Source organism: Strigops habroptila, chromosome 7, assembly GCF_004027225.2.
Source record: "Strigops habroptila isolate Jane chromosome 7, bStrHab1.2.pri, whole genome shotgun sequence".
Classification (NCBI taxonomy): Eukaryota; Metazoa; Chordata; class Aves; order Psittaciformes; family Psittacidae; genus Strigops; species Strigops habroptila.
Genome location: NC_044283.2, coordinates 6,325,320 through 6,352,336, shown reverse-complemented (window position 1 = coordinate 6,352,336; position 27,017 = coordinate 6,325,320). Strand labels below are relative to the sequence as shown.

General features: G+C 42.7%; 1 protein-coding gene across 1 annotated transcript in view; it reads right to left on the bottom strand.

The window, feature by feature from the left end:
- POLR1A (RNA polymerase I subunit A) overlaps positions 1 to 26,954 on the bottom strand; it is a 35,914-nt gene extending 8,960 nt beyond the window's left edge. Inside the window, exons 1-27 of the mRNA XM_030491899.1 lie at positions 26,793 to 26,954; positions 25,316 to 25,520; positions 23,793 to 23,942; positions 23,595 to 23,702; positions 22,588 to 22,673; positions 22,370 to 22,479; positions 19,742 to 19,828; positions 18,735 to 18,837; positions 17,878 to 18,040; positions 16,520 to 16,693; positions 16,156 to 16,278; positions 14,036 to 14,263; positions 12,432 to 12,686; positions 11,895 to 12,086; positions 11,092 to 11,235; positions 10,472 to 10,655; positions 9,032 to 9,114; positions 8,761 to 8,919; positions 8,331 to 8,429; positions 7,302 to 7,454; positions 7,027 to 7,109; positions 6,248 to 6,413; positions 5,242 to 5,463; positions 3,526 to 3,740; positions 2,709 to 2,876; positions 1,661 to 1,796; positions 848 to 1,005 (exon numbers count right to left, since the gene is read on the bottom strand). Coding sequence (XP_030347759.1) covers positions 848 to 1,005; positions 1,661 to 1,796; positions 2,709 to 2,876; positions 3,526 to 3,740; positions 5,242 to 5,463; positions 6,248 to 6,413; positions 7,027 to 7,109; positions 7,302 to 7,454; positions 8,331 to 8,429; positions 8,761 to 8,919; positions 9,032 to 9,114; positions 10,472 to 10,655; positions 11,092 to 11,235; positions 11,895 to 12,086; positions 12,432 to 12,686; positions 14,036 to 14,263; positions 16,156 to 16,278; positions 16,520 to 16,693; positions 17,878 to 18,040; positions 18,735 to 18,837; positions 19,742 to 19,828; positions 22,370 to 22,479; positions 22,588 to 22,673; positions 23,595 to 23,702; positions 23,793 to 23,942; positions 25,316 to 25,520; positions 26,793 to 26,869 — 4,031 coding nt within the window. The 5' untranslated portion in view covers positions 26,870 to 26,954. The remainder of the gene's footprint in view (positions 1 to 847; positions 1,006 to 1,660; positions 1,797 to 2,708; positions 2,877 to 3,525; positions 3,741 to 5,241; positions 5,464 to 6,247; positions 6,414 to 7,026; positions 7,110 to 7,301; positions 7,455 to 8,330; positions 8,430 to 8,760; positions 8,920 to 9,031; positions 9,115 to 10,471; positions 10,656 to 11,091; positions 11,236 to 11,894; positions 12,087 to 12,431; positions 12,687 to 14,035; positions 14,264 to 16,155; positions 16,279 to 16,519; positions 16,694 to 17,877; positions 18,041 to 18,734; positions 18,838 to 19,741; positions 19,829 to 22,369; positions 22,480 to 22,587; positions 22,674 to 23,594; positions 23,703 to 23,792; positions 23,943 to 25,315; positions 25,521 to 26,792) is intronic.
- Positions 26,955 to 27,017: the final 63 nt, after the last annotated feature.

Genomic DNA, 27,017 nt, shown 5'->3' with positions numbered 1-27,017 from the left:
AGGATAAGGCAAAGAATTTTTCTCCTCCTTTCTCATTCCTTTAGGAATCAAAAGGTTGGTATCATCTCTCTTACGATCACAGGTGTAGCCATGCGTCCAAATCTTACATTATAATCTCATCTGGACATAAACTCTGCACCTCAAATTGATTTTCCAAAGGGATGCTTTACGACTGGACTTTTTTCCTTTCTCAAACCAACAAGCACATATTGTTAAATAAAGTGACCCAGCTTGAACTCATGTGGCCTGAAGGAGGAGGAAATCAATGAAGCCTTCTTACAAAGCAAAAATAGCTTTCAATAGAGCCTTGTCAGTAAATGTTCTACTTTTAACTACACAAATTTGGCCAGATATGGGGAAAGAAGCAGGGATAAAAAGGGAAAGAGAGGAAAAAAAAACCCCAGCCTTTTCTGATTTCTGTATCTTTTAAAACTAATTTAACAAAGTAATGTTTAGTTCCATTCAATGAGAGCACTTAAAGCATTCAGACATTTTTTTGCTGGCAATAAACATTTAAGCATCCAAAGAAAGGGAACAAGAGGGGGGTTGGAACTAGATGATCTTAAGGTCCTTTCCAACCCAAACTATTCTATGATTCTATGTTGCTTGCATGGCTTTTAGACATGTGAAAGATCTGCCTTGATACAATTCTGTAGTGTCACCACCCCACAGATCCAGTTTTATTCAAGACATAAAAAGAGCTGTGTAGATGTTTCTATAAGCACATCTGCAGGAAGCTGTTGCTCTGAAAGCCACAGCAGTAGCAATAAACAACACACGGAGACCCTTAGAGCTCACGGAAAGGCAAAAGAAGAGCAAATATTCAAGTACCTAAAAGCAAACTCACTTTGTTTCCATGAAGTGCAAGATCTCCCTGGGCTTCACACACTTCTCCTCTCGGTAATATTCATGGGGCAAGAAATGGAACTTGATTTTGTAGAGGCGATGTTTGTCCTGCTTGCACTTCACACGCAGGGATTCCTCAATCTCAACTTTCTGCAAGACCTACAGAAGTCCCAAGCAGGAATGTTACTCCTTCAATGAAGATGCTTCATTTACTTCCTTCAATTCCAATGTTTTCCCTACAGGAGACCAGAATTACACAAGGCTAACTGGAAAAACTTCTCTGGAGGCTTTGTGGCAGCTCCTGGGCAAAAGGACTCTACCCTCTTGGACTCTTTTTGGCTTAAACTCCTCCCAACAAACAGAAAGGTCTCTGTTATGCCAGTCACAGCCAGATTAGCTTGTCTCAAAGACAAAACCCCTCCAATTCTAGAGCCTGACAAAAATGAGCTTGAGAAAAAGCCAAACAAGGCTATGGCAGCAAACATAAACCCTCCCTGCCATTATACTACTGCCATGTGTGAACAATTACCCTTCCTTTACATTCTATAGAGTTTGTAGCCTATGACAATGCTCTACGGGTTAAATTAATTTGAAGTCTCATCCAGCCACAGGAATTACAATTCTTTTCAGTAGTCCAATTCCTAGCAGGTATTTCAGGTTCAGTATGCAGGAGGTGAAAAGAAAGGACTCATCTTGCAGCCACAGATAAACCTTCATAAAATGGCAACTGCCACAAAGCCAGACTAACTGATGAGCTTAAACAGGACGTTTTGCTTTGCTGACTCTCAAAGGACACACTGAACAGGAGGCTCACCTCAGCTAAGCACACTCTTGTCAGCTTTTTCTTCAGCTGTTTCACTTTCTTGAGAGCCTTCTTGGTACTGAGCACAGGAACACTCATCGTTGGTGTTTTAATGTTTGCGCTGGCCACCATCAGTATTTCCCGCAACCTTTAAATGAAGAATGATCTTTCAAGTTAGATGATAAAAGCCCTGTGCAAGCACAGAAATACCTGGTTCATTTAATTAGGCAGCATGCAGCAACTGCCAGTTCTATCAGAGCCATATGTATCAGGAGCTGTGGTCACCATTGCACTGCTCCTTTTCACTTTCCTGGTTCCTCCTCAGGCACAGCACAACAGCAGCAATGCTGCCTCGCTCACATTAGCATCCAGTTCCAGGAAAAGCATAGAAATGACACTAAATTGTTCCCAGAATAGATGATCTAATGAAGCTTGTTTCCTACAGATGCATAATGCATGCTTCCTCATGCTTTCTCTTCTTCCCTTGCTTCTCTGAAGTAAGCCAACTATCTCCCACCTAAGGCATCACACACCTGAGCACAAGGCTGGGCTCAGCACCCATGTTATGCACAACAAGCAGGTGACTGGCTGGTAAACACGTGTGGGCTGGTAAAGACCAAACAGAAGAGCCAGGGGAAACCTGGCTCCTATAAAACAGGTTTCTTTCTACATAGGTGATCATAATACCAAACACACCAGATTCCATAGTTGCAGTGAAATGTGGTGTGTGAAAGAAATAGGTTTAATAGTAGGGGGAAGAAGAGGTCAGCAGAGGGCAGAAGCCACAAAGCATGGTTTCTTTAGGCTTATTCCATACTGACTAAAATACAGAAATGAATAAGCCATTTGGTACACATCAGATAAGAGCCAGGGGCCTTCACAGGTATTTTCTAACTGTAAAATTGCAAAACTTTAAAGGAGTTGTGAACAGGCACAATTTACAGTTCAACTGAAGGATCATGTGCCCTCAGGATTACACAGATACCTGCCAGTGAGATTAAGCATTATCACCTAAGTGCCAACAATGGCAAAGGACTCACTGAGAACAGAGTTTTCTCACCTTGGAATACCCAGTGTGACATTCATTTCACCTCTGCCAGCAAAGTGGAAGGTGTTCAGAGTCATCTGTGTGGAAGGTTCCCCAATACTCTGAGCTGCAAGGAGACCCACAGCTTCTCCTGGGTCACAGAGAGACCGCTGCCACTTTAAATACAACAAATCCTTCAATCTGCAGACAGGAAATGAGAGATTTAGCTCAATGTAGAGCTCAGTTTAGCTCAATGTACAAAATAAAGAACTTGGAAGAGAGTGAAACATTGCTCGGTTCAATAAAGTCACCTCTTTCAGGCAATTTCTCCTGGAAGTTTATGGATAAATACACTCAAGAAACTGTAGAACTGTCCATCCCAATTTGATCTGACAAACACTGCCCATTAACACAGAACTGGGGCCTTGGCTTCTGATTCTGATTCCCAAGTATGTCAAAGAGTTCCTGTACTCCCACTTGCTCATCTTAATTACCCTGCTAACCCCAAGGTGTGGCAGAAGCATGTTTTGGATTTTAGGTGTTACTATAAAGTATTAGTTTTTATGTAGGAGGACAGCAATACATTGCTGCTATTCCATAAAGCCTTTGCCCAAGCCCTTAGCAGCATGGAAAACTCAGGTTTGGAAGAAACAGACGACCAGGGCCTCTCCACTGCACACTAAGCACACTTGGCTTTCAGGAACCATTCTGAAACCCACTACTTTGTTTCACAAGGTCATAATAAAAACAAGAGTTGAGAAAGACTTTTCATCTTTAGCAAATTCAGTCCAAAAATAGGTATTGTGGTTCTCAGCTCAGTGCAAAGAAGACAAGACACAAAAGTTATTACCTGTCAGAAGACAGTACTGGGTGCACATAACTTTGTCTGTTCTCAGATTCCCATTTGTCGATATAATCTTCCACTCCATGTTCAAATGCTTCTGAAACAGATGCAAAATAAGTATCTGGACGCCAAACACCAAGGCTTGGGTCAGGGCACTTATTTGTCTTCTTCATATACTTTCTTCGTTTCTTCTCGTCTAGTTCATACCACATCTTCAATAACTGAAAAGGAGATTTTTAAGCAGACTGGTTTATCCACAATAAGACCAAACCCAAGTAACACAGCTTCCACCAGCAATCAAGCAATAGCAAAGAAGATTACCTGTCTGAGACTTAAGGGTGTAGGTAACACAGCAAACAACTCAGCTACAAATATGTTTTTCTCTATTTTCTGATACTTAACACTTTTGATCCCAAATGATTTCAAGGTTCTTTACAAATAGTAACAGATTCTTTACAAATAGCTCACAATCAGTGAAATACAGCCCTCTAAGAATGATGATTTTAACTTGGGAGTGAACCCCCTCAATATATTTAAATCTTTACTTCTAACTGACTACCACCTTGCTTGTCTAAAGCTGACGAAGGAGCTTTTCTGATTTTCAGTTCATTAGAACCATGGAATGGTTTGTGTTGGAAGGGACCTTAAAGCTCATCCAGTTCCAACCCCCTCTCATGGGCAGGGACACCTACCACTAGAGCAGGTTGCTCCAAGCCCCATCTAACCCCAATAGTCCAGCAAAGACCTTTAATATAGCTGCATCTTATGCATGCTGACCACTTTTAGTGCTGTTCTTCAGTCTTTCAAGTAACATTTCAAATGTTGCATTTAATAAAGGAAAAAGTTAATGCCTACTTAAAAAACATCAATACAGAAAATGAGCTAAACCTATCTTATATGTGTGTGTATATATATATATAAAACCCATATTATATATATAAATAAAAGAAGCCTTGCTTCTTAACAATGGAAGAATTGGCTTGTGACATGGAAGTCTGTCCACTGAGCTTTATAATATACTGAGACAGAGATGAACATGTACCTATCTACTGAAAGACAAAACAAACAACCAGCAAATGAATCCCCAAGCTAAATTGTATTGAATGTTATCAGAAGTACCAACAGCAACACAAATTCAGCATAGCTGCATAAATGAACCAGTGATTAGGCACAGCATTTGCAGACATGCTCACAGAGTTATGTGTCCCAACACCTTCAAGGTGGAGTTTCATGCTAACTGTCCGTGTTCTACCAGGGCAAATTCCTCGTAAAGGCAAGGCCATGAAGCAGCATCTGTTTCATCTTGGGTCCATACATATAATCTTCTTTAGAAGCTAGACCATATAGATTAGTGCCCTAATGTACAAGAGGCTTAAGGAAGAGTACTTTTTTGCAACCCTAGGCAGGGCTGGCTCTGATCTTTGTGTTTAAACAGGCTCTCATGCAGCTAGCACGTATCTGTGTACATAAGAAAAACCCAAACAACCAAAATCAATCACCCAAACCCACCCCCAAACATGGGCTGGTTTTTAAAACTACTTTTCACTCATTTTTTGGCCTCTGCCCTTGCACTAGTGCCCACAGACTTTAATAATGACTCCCAGTTTCATCACCCATACAGCTGCCATAAGACTCCTTCTAAAGGTAACTTGTATAGTTAGACCATGAAACACTCTGCAACTTTGTTAAAGGGCTTGGTGAATTCAACTGCTTCTGTGTTACCTGTAAAGTAGCAGCATCTCTTCCGTTTTTGATTTCACCCCCTGGAATCTGTGCTTTTACACTTGCCATTTTCTTTTGGGAAAACATCAGAAAACCTCCTTCTCTCTGCACTGAATTTTGGCGCCTGGCTCGCCACTTTTTGATGGCTTTGAATTGCTGGCTGGCTTGGTGAGACTCCATCCTTGCTAATGCTTCATCCAGATGCTTTGTCTTCTGGATTACCTGTAAGAAAGTTATGTGTATGATTATCTGAAAGACAAACAGCTTTCAGAGTAAATACTACAGAGAACAGCTTTGTATCATCATTATCCTCCTCTCTACGCTCGCTGTAGTGGAAAAGGCAAAGCAAACTGAAAAGGTCATCTGCTGCCACTCAGAATGTTCAGCTGCTGTAAAGCTATTTTCAACACTAGTTTTCAACCAGAGACAAAAGTATGTGATAACTGCAGGTCTTTAGCAAGCAGTGATGCTACTGATAAAAGGAAATTACTCAAACCTGACAGACTGAAGAGTAAAGTCGTAGAATCATAGAATCATGGAATGGTTTGGGTTGGAAAGGACCTTAAGATCATCTAGGTCCAACCCTCCTGCCATGGGCAGGGACGCCTCACATTAGACCATGTCACCCAAGGCTCTGTCCAACCTGGCCTTGAACACTGCCAGGGATGGAGCATTTACCAGTTCTCTGGGCAACCCATTCCAGTGCCTCAGCACCCTCATAGTAAAGAATTTCTTCCTTATATCTAACTCATGTGTGTTGAATCCAAGTGCAGAGTTAGAATAAGGAAAGGGCTTGGTCCTCTGTTGAAATTGGACTGCTTAAATCATGCCACAGACTTAAGATTCTCTTGCATATTTTGGATGCGATGGCAAATAAAAATGTAGGTTAATATGAGATTGACTGAGAGAAACAACTATGCCACTGGGTCCCTAACAGATACGCCACATGTTAACTGTGCATTTCGGTCTTCCCCTTCACCCCATAAACATACTTCAGGTGTTCTACCTCATAGTTTTCTGCAATGAAAGGAAACTGCTTGGGTTGTAAGAATTGAGTTTTAGGAATATCAAGCCCATCTTCTCCATACAGAAACTGCACCACGCTGCCATCGCTATCTCGTACAGTCAGGTCATACTGAACAACCAGTCCTTCCAAATGCTTTATGATACACCTATTCCAGAGGAAAACGAAAGAGAACATGAAATTATAACCCTGTTAAGAGGATACAAAGCAACAAGGATGATATAACTCTAACATGAAAAACACTGTTTTCATCAAGATATTAGGTGCACTGATGAGGAATTCTGGAAGCCAAAAATCATACAGACACAACACAGGTGAGATGTGTAATGACAATGCAAAGCTTTCTGCATGTTGCTCCCTGCAGGTTCCTTGGACTGAAGTGACTTAAAATGCAATAGCAAATTACTCTCTATCTCTGCTGTCACTCTTCAACAGTTGTCTGAAAGAAGGAAGCATCCTTCCTTTAGAATCCCTCGCTACCCTCTGAAACAAGCAAAGCTTTCTCTCTTCTTCTTGTGGCAAAGATAAGCCAGAGTTGGCTGGATTCTGTCTATTTTTACTTGTAGCAGGAAAAAGATTTCTCCATAAGGAAAAGTTGTTGCTGCTACGTCCCAGAGAGAAGTTGCAGATGATAAAGCTCCCCTCTAGAAAGTCAGCCTGTCCTGGGTTCAGCATTAAACCACTTCTTAAGTTCAACAAAATCCCTATTAACCAACCAACAGGACCTTTTAAAGGCTCAAATCCTAAAGCAAAGCTCTTACCTTTGTAGGTATCCAGAGCGGCTGGTTTTGACAGCTGTATCCACGAGCCCTTCCCTGCCAGCCATGCAGTGAAAGAAGAATTCCTAAACAAAAGCACAATCCCATCAGCATCCTGCTGAGAGGCTCACCAAGACTGGCAATTTATGCTCTTTCTCAAAAGTTATATATGAAAGGAGGGTGAACAAACACAATTTATCTAGAATTGCAGACACTTTGTATTAAAATACCAAGATTTAAATAACCTTCAGTATAAGCAGCAGCAATATTAAACTTACAGAAGGTTTGATGCCAGTGAGAAACCTGCCAGTCACAAATCCTCCTGAGCTAGGGGAAAACTCATAAGGCTGGAAACATGGCAGGGATTTGCCAGATGCCATCAGTGGGGGTCTTCGACCTTCCAACTCAATCTGACCCAGCAAACATGAAATCTGAATGTGGAGAGATAAGAAGGAAACATCACTTTTCCATCCAGCTTTTTGCCCACTGAAGTTCAACAACTGCTCTTGGAAAACATAGTAAAACACATTAAAATGTTCCCTAAATGTTCTTTAACTAAATGTTGACATGTTCAGTAAATGTTCTTGTTACAGAAAAGACACGTAGATCTCATGTGGTGGTTTTAAGTTATTTCAGCTCCTTGACTCATCCTCAGTATTTCCATTTTCATTCTGTATGTTCATTTTAACACAAAGAGATGTGAAACTGAAAATAACAGGTATTTTTTAGGTCCCTACATTCCCCTCACCACCTCTCAGCAGTGCATTAAAAACAGACCAGAAAAACCCCAAAACAAAACCCTCTCTTAAGCTTTGCTCATTCTCTCTGAGAGACAGATTTTTAGATGGCCTTTTTATAGAGTGTTTCTTGGTTGGAGTCTGTGTTGCAGAAAGCAGAATGAAAAAGCATCCTTGCCATTTCTAACAAAATCAAAGCAAGAGTTAGTTCCTTTTCAGTAGTGGAAGAAGGAAACAGAAGGGTCAGCTTCCAACAGAGGTCAGGAAAATTTTTTCTCCTCTAGTAGGTTTGTACAATCTACAGCATTTCTTCTAAGAAGAAGGTCTGCTGTTGCTATAAATCCCAATGCACTGAGAACTAACTCAAAAATAGAAGGTTATAACAAACATTGACTCTCCCCCATCACCCACTGAAGTGTTTATTACATTCTTGTAATGTTTTTCCATGCCAAAAGCCTCTGTTCCCAAAGCCCAAAATAAAAAATTTGCTTTGGTATGAAGATATCCACACAACAGCTTATATTCTAGGACAAAACACATGCAGCTGCTAAGTGTTCTTGCTGTCATTACCTGCATTGTATTTACAGTGGATCCTTTGGCTCCTGACTGTACCATCAACTGCAAATTGTTCTCTGGAAAGCTCCTGTGGAGACCAAGGGGCATACAAACCTAAAGAGTTGTGGTGGAACAAAGGGAACAAAACCAAACCATTACTAATAAAATAAGAAATCAAAGCAATTTCTGATCAAGGCTTTAAAAAAGTGAAACAATGAATAATCACAACCATTCTTCTTGATAAGTTTAAAAGTGTCTTGAATATTAAACCATCTTCTCATTGAGGGAGGACACGGTGGAGGTGGTGAGGCACTATGTGAAGGCTTGTGCTGGGGACAGATGGAAAGCTTCAGCCTCCACAACAGTCAGGCACCCCTCATGGACATCCCATTCACTTAGTAAGTCTCCAAATAAGATTAGTATCCACAGAAGCCTTGATGCCAACCTTGTTAACTTCATTGTTGTAATTGTTTACTTCCTCCTTGAATTTCAGATCAACCATGTTAAAATCCCTCTGGTCTTTGCAGAGATGGGCATCCTGCCACTTCTCTTGCACCTCCTCACTTGAGGCTGTTTCTGGCAAATTAAGAGCAGCTCGAACTGCCTGAAAGTAAAAAATGGGGGGGGTTTTAGGTGCTAAGCAGGAGTGATTAAACAGGGCAGGATTTCAAACAGTTTTCATTATAGGGAGAAAGAAAACTGTGCAAGACACTCACTTCGATGCCACGCCGGCTTGACTTCTCAATGATTTTGCGTCTTTTGTGGTCTGCTTCGGGTTTAACCAAAATATCTTCAATCCCTGTTAAGAAAGACACACAGAGCACATAATGATCTCAGCTGAAAAAGAATTGAAGGAAGAATCACACTTGGTGGATCTGGAGAGCAAAGAGCTGGAAAAGAAAGTCACAATTAAAGACACAGTAATTGTTAAACTCAGGCTAACTGCAGTTTGAGAAGGAAAACTGAGTGGCTTTTTGAGGGAGAAGGCATAGGCTATCAAAACCCCATGCAACGTGCACTAAGCTTAGCATTAAGGGTGCAAAATCAACTTCCTAACTTACAAAGTCTTAACTTTAACGGCATCTATAAAGTCTGAATCATTGCACTTGCACAAACCAATGTGTTACAGGCTAACCACATCAACTGGTTTTCCTCTTCCATCCACTTCAAACATCCTATGAGCTGAACTCTGCAGAATCTGTCATTTCCTAGCTTTATCAAAAAGGTAAACTAAAAATACAGACCCTTGTGATGACAGGACCAGGAGCCAACCATGAAAAGTTGGAAGCTTAATTCCTGTAAGCTATTTGTAAGGAGTCCTGCAAAAGCCACTAAAATGGCTGGAGCACGTGATGGATGAGGCTGAAAGATGTGTTTGTCCTTCAAGGATATGAGGAAAGCAAATTTTCTTCAAGAGAAAAAGAAATGTTGACAATGTATATGATCAAATGCTGACACAAGGGGTTGTACAGTCACTATCCCTGGAGATATTCACCACTTGACTGGACACAGCCCTGCACAAGCTCCTCTGGCAGCACTTGCTTTGCATGGGGAGCTGTGTTAGATCACCTCCAGAGGTTCCTCCCAGGTTAAGTGTACAGCAGTTGTAGGGGGACAAGTGGGACACTTTACTAGTGAGCTACACACCATTTACAAGGTAAAGGAGCATATGGCCCTGTCACATGTCCTTCTATTTTCACTTCTGCTGTCCAGCCCTGCTCTCCTTTCCACTTTACAACCTTGTCTCTCCTAGTTTATCTCCTTCTCCTGAACCTTATCCATCTCATCCCAAAGTCTTATTTTGCTCAGTCCCGAACCATCTCATCTTCACCAAATCCCACACTCCTGCTCCAGTCCCACTCCTCTCTTTCTGATGTTTTAACTCCCTAAGTGATCCCAGGCTCACTCCTAAGTAGTTTTTGCACCCTGGCTCTCAAGATGTATTTTATGTGTCTTACAGTCTATTAATCACCTTCCCCACTTCGAATGATCTCCTTCCCTTTTCCTTGGCTCACAGCAGAGAGAGCTGGTTCCTCACTACTGCTGTCTACCAGCTGACTGTGTTTGAGTGATCATACTGTGCCTTCAGATAAAAGCCAGTTTTATATGTCAGGAGATGCTGCACTGCAGCACTGATTAGTCCTTGTGTTACTCACCCATTGTAAATCCCCTGTACAGCTGCAGATAAGCAGTAAAGAGGCGTCCTAGACACGTTAGCACTTTCCCACTGGTTTCACCCCCATAGATTTCATAGCAACAGTGCACCAGGCCATAGGCAGAGCTGCCAAAGTGAGCTTTGTCCAAGACTCCACACAGTAATTCCCCTTTTCTAATAATAACCTGAAAAATAAAACACAGCTATTCAGGAAAACAGGAATTTTGATCTTATTATAATCTCTACATGTTTTTCTGTGTCATCTACATTAACACGGGTTTAAGTTGAAAAAGCCACATCTTGGTGAACAGTTAAATATGATCAGATTATCTATACTTCCAGAATTGATAGCATAAATAAGACTACTAACACCATCTGTATTTTTCCACCTATAAAGTCAAACAATGAAGACACATGGTCTAACAAACCCAGATGGAATCTGCATCAGTCAGGATCAGAACAGTTTGTCCTGACCCCCCACATCTATCCTCTAACCACCACCTTCTGGCAGGAACTGTTGCTGAACATCTGCTTTTAACCTTCCTCCCTTCTCATTCCTCCATTGTACATCCAATTTTACCACAGTACAGCCCAAGCTCCAGAGTTGCTGCCCCAGCATACCTGAGACTCACACATTGAATCAAGATTCAGACATGTGTTTGCAGGTCCCTTTACCCAGGCTCTTCCACCAATCTTGGCTTTCCCAGTCAGATTCAGTGGGACGTGGTTTTCTGGGATGACGTTTATTAACAAAGTAGAAACAACCTATAAAGAAGCAGGAAGAGTGGCAGGAACTATTTATTTCCTATATTCCCTTCTCCATGTAAAGAATTCGACATAGAGGAGAAAAGCGACATCCTATACATATCTCTCCACTGACAGCAAAGCTTTGAAAGCTTGGAAATCTGAATTTATAGGGCAGGAATATCCTCTTCCTACTCTAATGTTTGAAGGATCAATGAGCTGAGACATAATTATTCAGAAATATAATACTTGGATTGAATGTTAAACTCTCTTCCACTCACTTCCCAGATATTACATCAACATAATGATGATCTCAACCAAAAAGTCAAATGCCAGAATATTTACCTACAGCCTTTAAGTAAGTTCAGAGATTTAAAAGCATTGATTGGCATAACGTAGTTTACTCTGACCAACAAACTCCTTCTCTGCTTCCATGCTTGTAAACTGCAGCATTATGCCTCTATCTGCAACACGGTGCAGAGCAGTAAGCAAAAGTACTACTCTAATTCATCTTTAACTGAAAGATGACTCTCATAGCTCAATAACACACATCAAGATCTATGTGGTGTTGATTGGATGATGGGATCTGGCTTTTCACTCTCAGCAGCACTGGTTTAACACGAGCATTCTGCTTACTTTGGAACCAGCAGCATTCTTTAACCCAATACATGATGAACTACCTGCTTTCCTGTCCATAATTGCTGTGGTTTCATAATGGCAGGAGGAAACACTTTAATTCTTCCTTTTTTGTCTGTTAGCCCTCGGTAAACAAGCTCCATATATTGCTCTCTGGTGAAGAAGCAGCCACGGATTGTCATGCTGACTCCAGAAATCATGTGATCCTGGATCAAGCCAGGAAGTGGCTTCCCATCCTAAAGAGGTTACAAGGAGAAAAGGGTTGGAGGGGATAAGTCATGTGCTAGCAGCTCCCAAAATGATCCCAGCACTGGATAAAAGCACTGAAGTTATTTGCAAAGAGCTAGTCATCACAGCACAACTCTCTGTAAATCTCCTCTGGGCATTGCTATAGAAGGAATGAGGTTGTTTGGATGTGCTGGACCTTCTTTAGACAAAGAAAACCACAAGAGACAGAACAGAAACCAGGAACAAATTTCAAACCCATAAATCTCATTACCATTAGACAAAGCAAAACAAGCAAACAAACAAAATCAAAGTGATTCCAGGTAGGAAGAGATTTATCTGCCAGTTTTCCTTACCTTTGGAACCAGATACTGCTCGTCGGTAAAGGCTAAGGTGTAAGCTTCTGCTCTACCCAGCTCACTCTGTGGGAAATGGGCATTCATTTCATCCCCATCAAAATCAGCGTTGTAAGCCTTGCAGTTGGCATAGTGAAGCCTCAGCACTTTCTCTCCAGGCAGGATTCGGGCCCGGTGAGCCTGGATGGAAGGTCTGTGAAGAGTGGGCTGGCGGTTCAGTAAAAGTACATCTCCGTTTTTAATATGTCGACATACCTGCAAGAGAATTTTGGTCGCTGCCTACAAGGCACTGCCATGCATGCCTCTGGAAAGACAGCACCTTAAAATATACACACACACTAGCCATTGTTTTCAGTATTAAGATTCTGCTTTGTAAGAGAACTAAGAGTACTTGTCCCTGAACACCCTCTGCCCTCCACCAAACCACACTCCAAGGCTGCACATCCTCCACAGACCACAGTGATCAAACCAAGTTAACAGCATGCAAAACCACAGTCTACCAATCTCTCCTCTCCCTTGGCATTATAGGGATCAAAGACTGAAAAGGAAAGAAAGTTAGGCCATTTGTAAATGAGAAAATAAGCTATTTAGCCAAAGCACACTGGGATGAACTGATAATACCTGTCACCATACACCCAGCACTGGGCAGCCTTGAGTAAGGTAATACTATGACCCAGTAGCTGAAGCAGAGGCCAGGGATCTCTGGGTTCTAATTTCAGGTTTGAGTACAACACAATATACTTTTATCTAGAACAGAGACTCTCAAAACAGTCTTATTTTACTTTCTCTGGCAGTAACACCCATACATCCATTTAAGTGATTATAAATAGGAGTACGACATACTGTTTGTACAGTCTAAATACTGTTAGGTTCAGCTCTGTGACAGGTTCCGAGAGAACTGACATCACAGAAATAGTCTTAAATATTAAATCTCTACCACATCTCTATTAGAGACAGGGGTATACATAAAAAACACTGTAAAGACTATTTCAATACCTATTCCTTCCAGTAAAGGGGGCCTACAAGAGAACCAGAGAGGGACTTTTTACAACAGCATATAGTGATAGTGCATGGGGAAATGGCTTGAAACTGGAAAAGGGGAGATTTAGATTAGATATTAGGAAGAAAACTTTTACTGTGAGGGTGGTGAGGCCCTGGCACAGGTTGCCCAGAGAAGCTGTGGCTGCCCCATCAGCACCCTCACAGTAAAGAACTTCTTCCTTATATCTAACCTGAGTCTCCCTGTTTAAGTTTTAACCCATCACCCCTTGTCCTGTCACTACAGTCCCTGATGCAGAGTCCCTCTCCGGCATCCTTCAGACACTGGAAGCTGCTCTGAGGTCTCCATGCAGCTTCTCTTCTCCAGGCTGAACAGCCCCAATTTTCTCAGCCATCCATGTGATATTCAGGACGGAAAAATGGTTTTTAGCATTTGAAAAATATCAACTTTTCTTCCTACACCCCCGCAATGTTTTCCTGGCCACCTACTAAAGACAAGATAACCTGCCCTGGGAGTCTTTGTGAGCAGGCCCATTGGAATCACTAGCAAAGACAAAAGCTAGCACAGATGTAGGGGTCTCTGACAAGCCCTTTGTCATACTCACAATCTTCAGCCCTGACTGAGGAGCACCTGAAGAAGGAGTGAGGAGCTGCTTAGCTAGGGCTTCCCTCTGGGTCAGGCTGCTCGCACTCAACACCGTACGAGATCCATCCTCATTAATGACCATGGAGGCCCCAGGGTGAACCTTTGGGCCATTTATGACAGCCTGCCTCAGCTCTTTGACATTCCAGGGAGTGACTGGCTGGGGATAAGTCAGTTTGGTAGCAAATACCTAGAGAGGAAGAAAAAGAGGTGAGAAAAAACAAATTGTTCAACTTTGGCTTAAAACAGTACTAAATTACTGAGAAAATCATGTCAAATGTTACCTCATACAATAGAAACATAAACTACTTTAAGCTCTTGGATGCATCTCCTCAATCTACCATCATGCCAAATAAATACATTTCTGTTTTAAAATCCTCCACCATAAGAACAGGAACTATGTCCTTTTTATGATTTTCTACTGCAGCAGAAAAGGAAAACTCAATTAGCAAGTAAATAAATGAAAGGATGATTTCAGACTCTGCAATAAACTGACAAATACATGGAAAAAGGTGCTTTATCACCAGGTCCACTATTTGCAGACAGGCAAGCAGAAAAGATGATGTATGGACCACTCGGTGGATAAAGAACTGGCTCGATGGCCGCACGCAAAGAGTTGTGGTAAATGGCTCGATGTCCAGTTGGAAACCTGTAACGAGTGGTGTCCCTCAGGGATCGGTGTTGGGACCGGTCCTGTTCAACATCTTTGTCGGTGACATGGACAGTGGGATTGAGTGCGCCCTCAGCAAGTTTGCCAACGACACCAAGCTGTGTGGTTCGGTTGATACGCTGGAGGGAAGGGATGCCATCCAGAGGGACCTTGACACGCTTGTGAGGTGGGCCGATGCCAACCTTATGAAGTTTAACCAAGCCAAGTGCAAGGTCCTACACCTGGGTCAGGGCAACCCCACGCACTGCTACAGGTTGGGCAGAGAAGAGATTCAGAGCAGCCCTGCAGAAAAGGACTTGGGGGTGTTGGTTGACGAAAAGCTTAACATGAGCCAGCAGTGTGTGCTTGCAGCCCAGAAAGCCAACCGTATCCTGGGCTGCATCAAAAGAAGCGTGACCAGCAGGTCGAAGGAGGTGATCCTGCCCCTCTACTCTGCTCTTGTGAGACCCCACTTGGAGTACTGCGTACAGTTCTGGTGTCCTCAACATAAAAAGGACATGGAGCTGTTGGAGCGAGTCCAGAGGAGGGCCACGAGGATGATAAGAGGGCTGGAGCACCTCCCATATGAAGACAGGCTGAGAAAGTTGGGGCTGTTCAGCCTGGAGAAGAGAAGGCTGCGTGGAGACCTCATAGCAGCCTTCCAGTATCTGAAGGGGGTCTACAAGGATGCTGGGGAGGGACTCTTCCTTAGGGACTGTAGTGGTAGGACAAGGGGTAATGGGTTCAAACTTCAACAGAGGAAGTTTAGATTAGATATAAGGAAGAAGTTCTTTACAGTGAGGGTGGTGAAGCACTGGAATGGGTTGCCCAGGGAGGTTGTGGATGCTCCATCCCTGGCGGTGTTCAAGGCCAGGTTGGACAGAGCCTTGAGCCACATGGTTTAGGGCAAGGTGTCCCTGCCCATGGCAGGGGGGTTGGAACTAGATGATCTTAAGGTCCTTTCCAACCCTTACGATTCTATGATTCTATGATTCTATGTAGTGTAAAACTTGAATTCAGGCTTGCTGTGTGGTTAAAAATCATTAAGGATGAATGAAGTTGGTGATCTTACTATGGCTTTTTCTTAAGGCTGCCACAGCTGTCACAAGATACCCTGTACATAGACCACAGGAGAAACAGGATCGACTTATAAAGTTTGCGCTAATTCATAATCCTAAGAAGCAAGTATAGCTTTTCTTTTCTTTAATCCTCTTTCCCAGATGTTGTGTCAGTATAATGGTAAGAATTTTGTGCTCTTCAATGCTCCTTCTTTATTAGCACACAGTAGTAACGCACAGCTATGACACACTGGGGAGGAGAGAGTCCAGAGGAATCAGAAAATCTCTCTATTTTCAAGTACTTGCTATGGTGCTGAGACTGTTACAGTGTAGTTCAGCTGCACCAAAAAGAAACACACTTTTATTTATTCTTACCATAGGAATGCCAATCTCATTGGTACCAATGTACATATCAGGGCAAATGACTGATCGAGCAGCAAAATCCACGCGCTTTCCCATCATGTGCTTGCGGAACAGCCCTTCCTTTTTCTCCAAGAGCTTTGAAAACAGAAGTTCATGATTAAAACATGAAAGCACGCAACATCTGTTGCATCACTGCAACATCTGTTATGTCTCTGTAATATCTGGAGACAGATTCTCCAGATACTAGTGATGAGTATCATGAAAATGCCTATGTACTAACCACAGATATTCCACTTCATATTCCATCAACTTCTCTTGCTTTAACTGTCTGTGACACACAAAGTCTGAAGTCTCTAAGATTCTGTCTGTCACCCACCTGACGAATACCAGGGTATTTTTCTGTCATTAGTTTGTCCATATCACTATCAAATACAATGTTAACATGGCTCTGAAGACGAATCCAAGCGTTGTACAGCTTATCTGCAATGCTCTGGCCTGGAATCATTGTCAGGACAGAATGGTCCAGAGGTTCATTATTCTCTCCTGTTTCCTACAGGAACAGAAATTAGAAACTTAGACTTAACAAAAAAATAGCTTCTTTTCACTAAGCTGAAATGATATTAATTATATATTTTACTAGGCTGAAATTATATGTATTAAATAGCAAATGAAACATTGGCCACTATTTTGCACCTCATTCGAGACACTAAATAAAGCAAGCATTAACAATGTAAACTTAACTTGCAGATGAATATAAGCAAGTGCCCCAGGCAGGTCTGCTGTCAAGCTTTAAAAACTGGATGGGAGATCTCCAAAGACCACAGCTACATATATCAGTGGGATTTCAAAAGATGATTGCTAATCCATCATTCCCTGGAAAGTGACAGTCTTCTTTCCAAATTAGATGTTACTGGTTAGTCAGTGCATGCTATGAATCACTTTCCTACTAGAAAGTCCTATTCGTAGATAACAATGTAAATCCAAGAGCTGTTATCACCTACATCACTTCGTTTTCACAGTCTAAAAGTTGATGTATCAGTCACATCTGAAACTCATTCAACTGTCACGTTTTAGAACATGCCTCCACCTAGTGGCTAAACTCTGAGTAACTAACAACGTTTTCACACAGTTTTACATTCAAGATGTAAATCAAGTTCAGCAGAAACTAAGTCTTGTATAAAACAACCTTCAATAGAACAATTGATGAACAAATAGGAAAAGAGGCATGGTGACATACGTTATTATTTACCACTATATGACCATGTTCACTGGTGAGTAGCAAACAAGCTTTTGTTACTGATTAATGTTATTTGTGAATTTCTTGGTTCTGTTTAGGCATCAATAGTCAAAAATAACCATGATCACAACTGGCTCTACTAGGCATAGAAGATACAGTGGTTTCCCCCTCCCATCATTTTTCAGTCGATGAGATGCTGGACAGCTTTTATTGTGAACTGTTTGTACTGCATGTATCTTATTCTCCTGTAACGGGAGCCTGTTGTGTCTCATATACAGTAATCTAATATAAAATCCATGATTAAAGGAGTCTGCATAAAATGTTTTTCCCTTTGCACCAGGTGGGTGAGCAGAAAGAGACAAGGGAGGGCTGAACCTATGTAGAACATCTCGAGTGTTACACTCTTCAACTGTTATTGGAACAGTTTAAATAGGAGCCTACCTGAGTTCAACCCACACATCCAAAGAGCAAAGACTAAGATAACCAGCAACTCTTACTGTTTGGATTTGTTCTTCTGTAAATTTTATTGGCTGACATTGTTCCTTTGCCATGAAAACCAAGAGCTTCCGTATCATTCGGGCATCTTTCATGACAGCCTGCAGGTTCACAGTCTGACCATTTGTGAACAGTCGGTCTCCGACGCGATTTACAGGACGATACCTACAGCAGATCAAAATCATTTTAGAAGATTAAAGCCACTGAAACGTAGCATGGTAAACCTCAAACATTTATAGAATCATAGAATGGTTTGGGTTGGAAAGGACCTGAAGATCATCTAGTTCCAACCCCCCTGCCATGGGCAGGGACACCTCACACTAGACCATGTCACCCAAGGCTCTGTCCAACCTGGCCTTGAACACTGCCAGGGATGGAGCATTCACCACTTCTTTGGGCAGCCTGTTCAAGTGCCTCAGCACCCTCACAGTAAAGAACTTCTTCCTTACATCCAACCTGTACTTCCCCTGTTTAAGCTAAGTCTTCAGTGTATGAAAAACAATCCCTCTAAACTAACAGTGAGCATTTAAAAATGCATACATTCCACTGGGATAGTCATAAAAGCGGAATGATTCCTTAATAAGAAATTCCACCAGTATTATACAGTTAGAGTATTCAATAATAATTTAAAATACTAATACTAAAATACAAGTTTTTCATAATTAGTATTTTAGTCTTTTAACAAACTCATCTGAAGTTATAAAACTTATCATGATGCTGTGATTATTCAGCATTTTAACACTCCACTAAGACTTTAGCAGAGCAGTGTCTGTACTACAGGTGTTTGTATCTCCGATTCCTGCAAAAAGTATGTGCTAAACCTTGTGGCTTTTACACAGGTTTTTGGGGGAAATTTTACCTTGAAGGAGGTACCACAAGTAGATCCAGAAAAAACATGTCTGGGCTGAACTCTGAACTCTCATGGGGATCCATCCCAGGGAAGAGATAACGCAAAAAGAAGCCTAAAAAGATTCAATATAAAAGATAAACTCATTTGCACTGTTATTTGTTTGGGAGTCCAAACCCCCAGACTGGTACATGATACTGCTTTGGTTTTTCATGGCAACTGCAGACAGATTCAGAGTACAGGGAACCCAGAAAAAGAGACCACTAAATACATTCTCAGTCTTTAACCAGTGGGGAATCACAGAATCCCAGACTGGTTTGGGTTAGAAGGACTCAGTCCCAACCCCCTGCCACGGGCAGGGACACCTTCCACTAGAGCAGGTTGCTCCAAGCCCCTGTGTCCAACCTGGCCTTGAACACTGCCAGGGATGGGGCAGCCACAGCTTCTCTGGGCACCCTGTGCCAGCGCCTCAGCACCCTCACAGGGAACAACTTCTGCCTAAGAGCTCATCTCAATCTCCCCTCTGGCAGGTTAAAGCCATTCTCCTTGTCCTGTCACTACGTGCTGTTGCAAAAAGCCCCTCTCCAGGTTTCTTGTAGCCCCTTCAGGCACTGGAGCTGCTCTAAGGTCTCCCCTTCAGGAGCCTTCTCTTCTCTAGGCTGACCCAGCCCAGCTCTCTCAGCCTGGCTCCAGAGCAGAGCTGCTCCAGCCCTTGCAGCATCCTTATGGCACTCCATACTGTATTAGGTGCAGCACCATGTAAGCATCAAATTCTCTGTAAACAACAATCATGATTTGTGGGGAGCCACAATTTGAGAATAGCTGATCAAACTTTTGACTAAATCCAGCTCTCTGCATTCACTAGCCACCAGTCCTCCTGCCACACCATCTATCTTGCAGCCAGGAGCACTTAAGGCAAAAGGTAAAGATTTGATAAGGAGTTCACAAGGGAACATTTGCAGACTTTGTCCACTAAATGATACAGAAACCAAAGTAACATTGTCCTTAACAACCATTACCTTCATTCTTCCACAGAGCTAGGATGTATTCCTTTGCAGTCATGGGTGTCAGGTATCCTCTCTTCCCCAACTGGCTTTCATCAATAACTGAAAAATAAGAATAAAAAGTCAAAATAAATCAAAATTTTAAAAATATTCATTAGAAAATAAACACTTTGAAAGTTTGGGGTTTTTTTTACTACAACGATAAGTGCTTCTAACTCAGAGAAGGACTGGAAACACATACAAAATATGGCTGGCTGACATCTACATTAAAGTTATCATTAAAATATTGGCTCTGGGAATATGAAATGAACTAAAGAGACTTCCCAGTATGGGAAAAAATAAGCCACTTCTGTGACTAATGGATATCAGCATAAGTAACTGAAACAAAGCTCAGCTTTAACATCTAAAGTAGATGCGTTATTTGATTAATGGTGAGCTGGACCCCTTCTTCAAGTGATCTCATCCACTGAACAACACACGAATTAAGAGTTCCCCAGCAGCTGGGGAACACAGAAGTGGGATTCAAGTATCACCAGTGAGATCAAGGTTCCCATGAAATACCCAACTGGATGAGACAATAGCTCCAGCAGCAATCCATCTATGTTATAAGTTAGAGTCTGGGCAAGCTGTACGTCAGTGAGGAAGGAAAAACATGTGGATTTGCTACCAAAAAGCAGAAAGATCATTTTTATTAAAAAAGCCAGAGATATGAAGTCTCAATTTCCACTTCTCCTGCAGGCCAGCCCCTTGTGCCCCAGGGAAGCAGAGTGCACAACTTGACAAAGAGCAATTCTCCCATGACCTCGGATGAAGTTTTCTACTCTTGTTTTGGCTAAGGTCCAGATATCCAGATTTTTCCACCCTGAAACTTCAATTCCCCATTCCTTCCCATAGAAAACCTTTCCATCCCTTAAACACAAAAGCATCAAAGCCAAGGTTAAAAGTACTCCCTTAAAAATGCAATAGAAGGAGTAACCATAACACAGGCTACGCAGAATGTGTGTGACTGTATAGTCCATCGCATTTCAGAAGATGTAATACTTTGCTGTAATTAAAGTAATCAAGTGGTGTCACAGCCTTGGTCTGAACACTGACAGGAGGAAGATACTTCTTACCTCTACTTCAGCTGTGAATGGTAACAGAGACTGTGAGAATATGGCTACCTTTGAAGCTTTATGTGGTAAGGCAAGGTATTTAAATCTGGTAACTCACCAGACCTTCCAGAATAATCATTTTCTTCACTAGTATAATAAAACACACACCCAGACTTCAGACAGTCCTAAAGGGGCTCAAATAAAAAGCCCTAAGTAATACTCTACAATATAATGGAGTGAAATCAGAGCTGTCACTCAAAAGTAGTAACATTGGGATATGCAAACTTTCCTGCCTTATGTTGAATGCGTTATGGACAGGATGTTAGAAGTGGAAAGGTCAGATCTTGGCTTAAAACCCATCATTGACATTGTGCTTCTTCAGCCACAACTTGAGAGATTTCACCTAGTATTTAAACCACAGACTAGCAAATGGAACAAGCCATCTACATAAATCTACATAAATCTTTTCTAAGGGTTAAGTAACTCACACACAAATCTGCTTCAATTCTACCTGGTTATGTAAAGGATCAAGGATACAACAAGAGGAAAAAAGTAAGCTTAAAGTGATTCAAACACCAGGTTAATTAAACCTGGAATGTTTCACCTACTTCTGTAAGAATTTGGATTATCTGATTTTCTTTCTGAAATAAATTTGGTCACCTTCCTCCTAACTAATTTCTTAATCTGGTTTCTCTGTTTTAAAAATCTAGCAGAAAATCATCTACCGGCCAAAAATAAAGTATCCCTAACCACAGTGGAGTTGATATAAATTATGCTTTTATATTTCTTTTCCTGAAACACACACACGTGAAGCTGCAAAAGCACAAAAAGCCTGGCAAATAAAGAAATTTCATGCAGTCAGGTTGTCCTGCTTTTAGCTGGGATAGAGATACTTTTATTCCTAGTAGTTGGTGCAGTGCTGTGTTTTGGCTTTGGCCTGAAAATAACGCTGATAACACACAATGTTTTCAGACGTTGCTCTTACCCCGATTAAGTCTTTTCAGTCTCTTATGCCCTGTCAGTGAGGAGGGGCACAAGAAGCCAGCAGGGAGCAGAGACAGCATACCTGACCCAAACTAGCCAAAGGGGTATTCCATACCACAGCACGTCATGCCCAGTATAGAAACTGGGGGGAGTCACCTGGAAGGGATGGATCGCTGCTGGGGATGGGCTGGGTATTGGTAAGTGAGTGGTGAGCAGTTGTATTGTGCATCACTGCTGTTTGTTGGGGGTTTTTTGCTTATATCTCTTTTTGCTATTTCCCTTTCCATTCTTAGTTGTACTAGTGTTAGTATTATACTGTACTTTATTTTAATTACTGTTTTTAACTCAATCCATGGGTTTTACCTTTCTTCCGATTCTCCTCCCCATCCCACTTGGCAGGTACTGAGCTGCCAGCTGGGGTTAAACCATGACATGGGTATTCCCCTACTGCTGAGCTTCCTGGTTTATTCCCATTTTTGATAAAGGAGTCACAAGTGCATAGCTAGGAATCTTAAATACAGGAAAATACGTGCAAATATGTTTGAGTAGAAGACAAACATCCTACCTGCTGGCTCATCTGTAATGCCTTCCTCTCCTGACTTATGGTACACTGTAGAAGGATAGACTACTGTCAGCTTGCTGTTGTGCTCTTTTCGCACTAGCGATCTCCTAGATCTTCAAGGAAAAACAAGAAAACCAGGAAAGGTGGATAAAAGTCAATACAAACATTCACAACATTTAACTTTACACCAGCTATTTACTTCCTCATGCAGTTAAACTTACTTGCAGTTTGGGCATTTCTTTGAAGCCATGTGTGTTTTCCAGAACTGTGCTATTAGTTTATTTCTACACTCACAAACATTTTTGACCTGATAAAGAAAAGAAGAAAAACCCAACTTTAAATAATGAAATAACAAAACTAAATAAGAACATTTGCTATGAAGAATCCCTTAAACATTACACAATTAATGTTAACTATCCACACAAACATGATATAGTTTCAATGCACACAAGTCCTTTATACTGATTTAATTCATTGCCCTGATCCCTACTCTTCTTCAATCATCTTCCCATATTTGCTGGACACATACACCTCCCAGGGCTCACCACCCTCCTTTTTCAATTTATTTCAGAAACAGATTTTATTTTTCAAGGCAGTGCTGAATTTTAAAGCTTTTCTCTAATGTGATTTAAGGAGGTAAAAGATGGAGAAAAATTACTTCTGTATAATTTACAAAGTGCTTAAGGTTAGTTCTGAAATCAGTGATTAAGGAATTAAACTTGGCTTATGAACAAATCTGCTCTAAGATGTCAGACCTTCAACCAGCTTCTTCATCAATATTTTCCTTTAACACTGTACATTAAACTGCATTTAAATGGAAATAAAAAGTCTATTACAAAGCTCTCTTGAAAAATCTCACTGTAAGTGATTGTGCAGACTTGGTGGATGCATGAGTGCTCCCAACAGCTGGAGCAACACACAAAGAAGTACCAACATCTGTAGGTAAGGTACTGACAGCAGTTTCACATCATTTTTATATGAAATTTACACCATCAAAACATTTCCTTACACAAAATGTATTTGCCAGAAACCTAATAGTTTAACTAACAGGAAATAAAATCTCTTTAAGCTTCATTTCAGACATTTCACTCCGAAAGTCCTCCAAGTATAACCCAGTTTAGAACTCCAGGACAGTATCTAGAGTCTACACAAAGACAGACTTTCTTGCACGTCACTGTTTTAGGACAACAAAACCCAATATCTGAGGAGAAGCACTGACTGTACTTACATTTGAACACTGATCTTTTACTTGGTAACTCTCTAGTATTTCCTGAACATGGCGATTTAGCTCTTCTTCTATTTCTGAACCTGTTGCATCTGCACATTGCTCTAAAAACTAAAAGAAAGACAATACAAGAAATTGGGATAGCTCTAAACTCACAGGACTATCAACACAAAAAGGAATGGGGAATTACACAGTACTTGCCCTGTTCAGAACGACTTCAAGATCATGGACAGCATGAAGCAGCCCTTTCTCCAGAACCTTCAGCTGACTCAGCAGTAAGTGAACCACAGCTCGACTACATGTCAGCATGTGACACTTTAAACAAGAACCTCGGATGAGGAGGTATAATTTCTGGAAAGAAAGAGGGAAAAAAAGAGTTATCCTGGTATATTTCCTAGCTTGAACAGTATGCAAGTAGATTTGTTTGAATTTAAAGAAGGTGCTACTATAGTTGAGAAACCAGACTCGTTGTTCAACTTAATCATAAAGAATTGGACTGGGGAAAAAAAGACTTTTCAACCACAAAAATTCGTATGTAAAACATGATCTGTAGACAAACTATCTGCAGGCTGTCTAAATAATAGATACAGGAAAGGCCTTTTATATCTACAGCAACTCTGGGACCAAAGCTGCCCTTACACAGCACTGTGATTACAGCTTCTAATGGCTTGTGCTTGTTCTATAAAGGACAATGTGGCACTCAAAACTCCACACTAGTAAAATGAAAGGTTCTGGTCACAGGTACTATCAGAGTTTCTCAAGATTCCTCATGCAACCACATTCTCCTCCAGCTCTGGGAGTATATCAGTCGTTTTTATTATTCAGCCTAGCTCTGCACACAACTGAAGGCTGGAATTACTGCTGCATGATTTTATTCCTTGGTCAAATACAAGTATTTTACATCAAAGGTGGGACAACACTAGAAGTGGGATGGAACTCATACTAACTTCAGTCATCTGAAAGTGAGGGGTTTAGTCTCAACTGACATCCTGTGCAGGAGCCAGCTGCTGTAAATAGGGAGATCAGCCCCTCAGGAGGGAAATTCATCACAAAACAGGTTCCTGTTACAGGCCAGATGAACCTTCCTCTGCAAGTAGTGCAAATAGTCCCACTCCTCAGACTCCAGAGAGAAGTAAAAACTACAATCAGATTAGATCACAGAATCCCAGACTGGTTTGGGTTGGAAGGGACCTTAAAGCTCATCCAGTTCCAACCCCCTGCCATGGGCAGGGACACCTTCCACTAGAGCAGGTTGCTCCAAGCCCCTGTGTCCAACCTGGCCTTGAACACTGCCAGGGATGGGGCAGCCACAGCTTCTCTGGGCACCCTGTGCCAGCGCCTCAGCACCCTCACAGGGAAGAGCTTCTGCCTCAGAGCTCATCTCAATCTCCCCTCTGGCAGGTTAAAGCCATTCCCCTTGTCCTGTCCCTACAGGCCCTTGCCCAAAGCCCCTCTCCAGGTTTCTTGTAGCCCCTTTAGGCACTGGAGCTGCTCTAAGGTCTCCCTTTAAGGAGCCTTCTCTTCCCCAGGCTGAAAAAGCCCAGTTCTCTCAACGTGTCTCCATAGGAGAGGTCCTCCAGCCTTCTGAGCAATCTTCATGGTCCTCCAAAATAAGGCAAATCCTACTCTTACAGCCAGGAATCCTCTTCCATTTAGAAGATGACTCTTTGGAAAAACACCCACATGAAGCACATGTGCAGTCTGACCATCACCAGCATACATACATCAAAAAACAGAGGGTTGTAGACAGTCAGAGGCAGCTCTATATGGCCAAAATGACCAGGGCAGTTGCTGAAGTTCTGCATACAAGTTGCACACACTTCTCTGGAGTCTGGAGGTCCCAAAGCCAAGTCGTAGAGTCCATTAGTGGCTGGATTCCCCACATTGTCCAAGTACTGAGGATTTGTTATGGGTTTTACACTCAGTTTCCTGAAGTTGGAAGAAAAGAACAAAAATCAGTGGCAGCAAACAGCCACGGGATACACACTTGAATGATACAACTAGCATTGACATTCGGTATCTGTAAAATTTTTTATTGATGGTAACATCTTTTTGAAGTCATTTTACACATGCAGTGGGAATTTCTGTGTCATTGATTTTATTGTCTGAGTACAATCATTCATACCACAGCAAATACTTCTTTTCCACCTTTAGCCATGCTATTAAGAAGTCAAGTGACTTTGTCTGCATGTCCTCTCAAGAAGTGGGAGATGTATAAACCCAAGAGCAGCACAGCCTTTGCCCTCATGAAGTGAGTTTATGCTGCATCCTGCAGCCCTGGGAGCGCATGGAAGTGCTTCTGCTTTTCCTTCCAGAGGATTTGGGAAGTGACCATCCCCCTGCGCTGGGCACTGGTGAGGCTGCACCTCGAATCCTGTGCCAGTTCTGGGCCCCTCACTGCAAGAGAGACATTGAGGTGCTGGAGCGGGGCCAGAGAAGGGCACCGGAGCTGGTGCAGGGCCTGGAGCACAAGTGTGATGAGGAACGGCTGAGGGACCTGGGGGGGTTTAGTGTGGAGAAGAGAAGGCTCAGGGGGCACCTTATCGCTCTCTCCAACTGCCTGACAGGAGGATGGAGCCAGGAGGGGGCTGGTCTCTGCTCCCAAGGAACAAGGGACGGGAATAGAGGAAACGGCCTCAAGCTGCACCAGGGGAGGTTTAGATGGAGATGAGGAACAATTCCTTCCCGAAAGGGTGCTCAGGCATTGGAACAGGCTGCCCAGGGCAGTGCTGGAGTCACCGTCCCTGCAAGGGTTCACAAACCATACAGACAAAGCCCTCAGTGACAGGGGTTAGTGGTGGCCTTGGCAGTGCTGGGGTAATGTTGGACTTGGTGAACTTAAAGGTCTTTTCCAACGCAGCTGATTCTACGACAGTATGATTCTAAGTGGCCACACTCCCCTCGACTCCAGTGCCAGCGAGGGGCTCTCCTGACAGAGAGGAGACAGGCCGCCCTGTCTCCTATCATACCCCTTCCCTCAGCCCCCTTCAGCCCCGCACCACAATACACACACCACACACCCCCCTTGCCGCCATTCCAAGGGCCATGGCGCAGCCGGACTACACCTCCCAGCATGCCCCGCGCCTGCAGCCCGCTAAGCGGCCCGTCGCTCCGCCGCAGGGCACGCCGGGAGTTGTAGTCCTCAGCGGCAGCCACAACGCAGAGGATGCGGATAACGCAGCGCCTACCGTGTTCCCTCACCTGATCTCCTCGGCCGTGTACATCCCGAAGGAGACCCCGACCAGCCGCCGCCACGGCACCACTTTCGGCGGCCTCATGGTGAACGAACGAGTCCTCCCCGGCCGACACTTCGTCCCTGTCTACACGGGCGGCACCACGCGGTCCCGGCGGCCGCGGGCAGGCGGGGCTGGGCGATACCACCACCGCGGAGGGGCGGTCTCTCCCCCTCACGGCGGCAGTGGTACC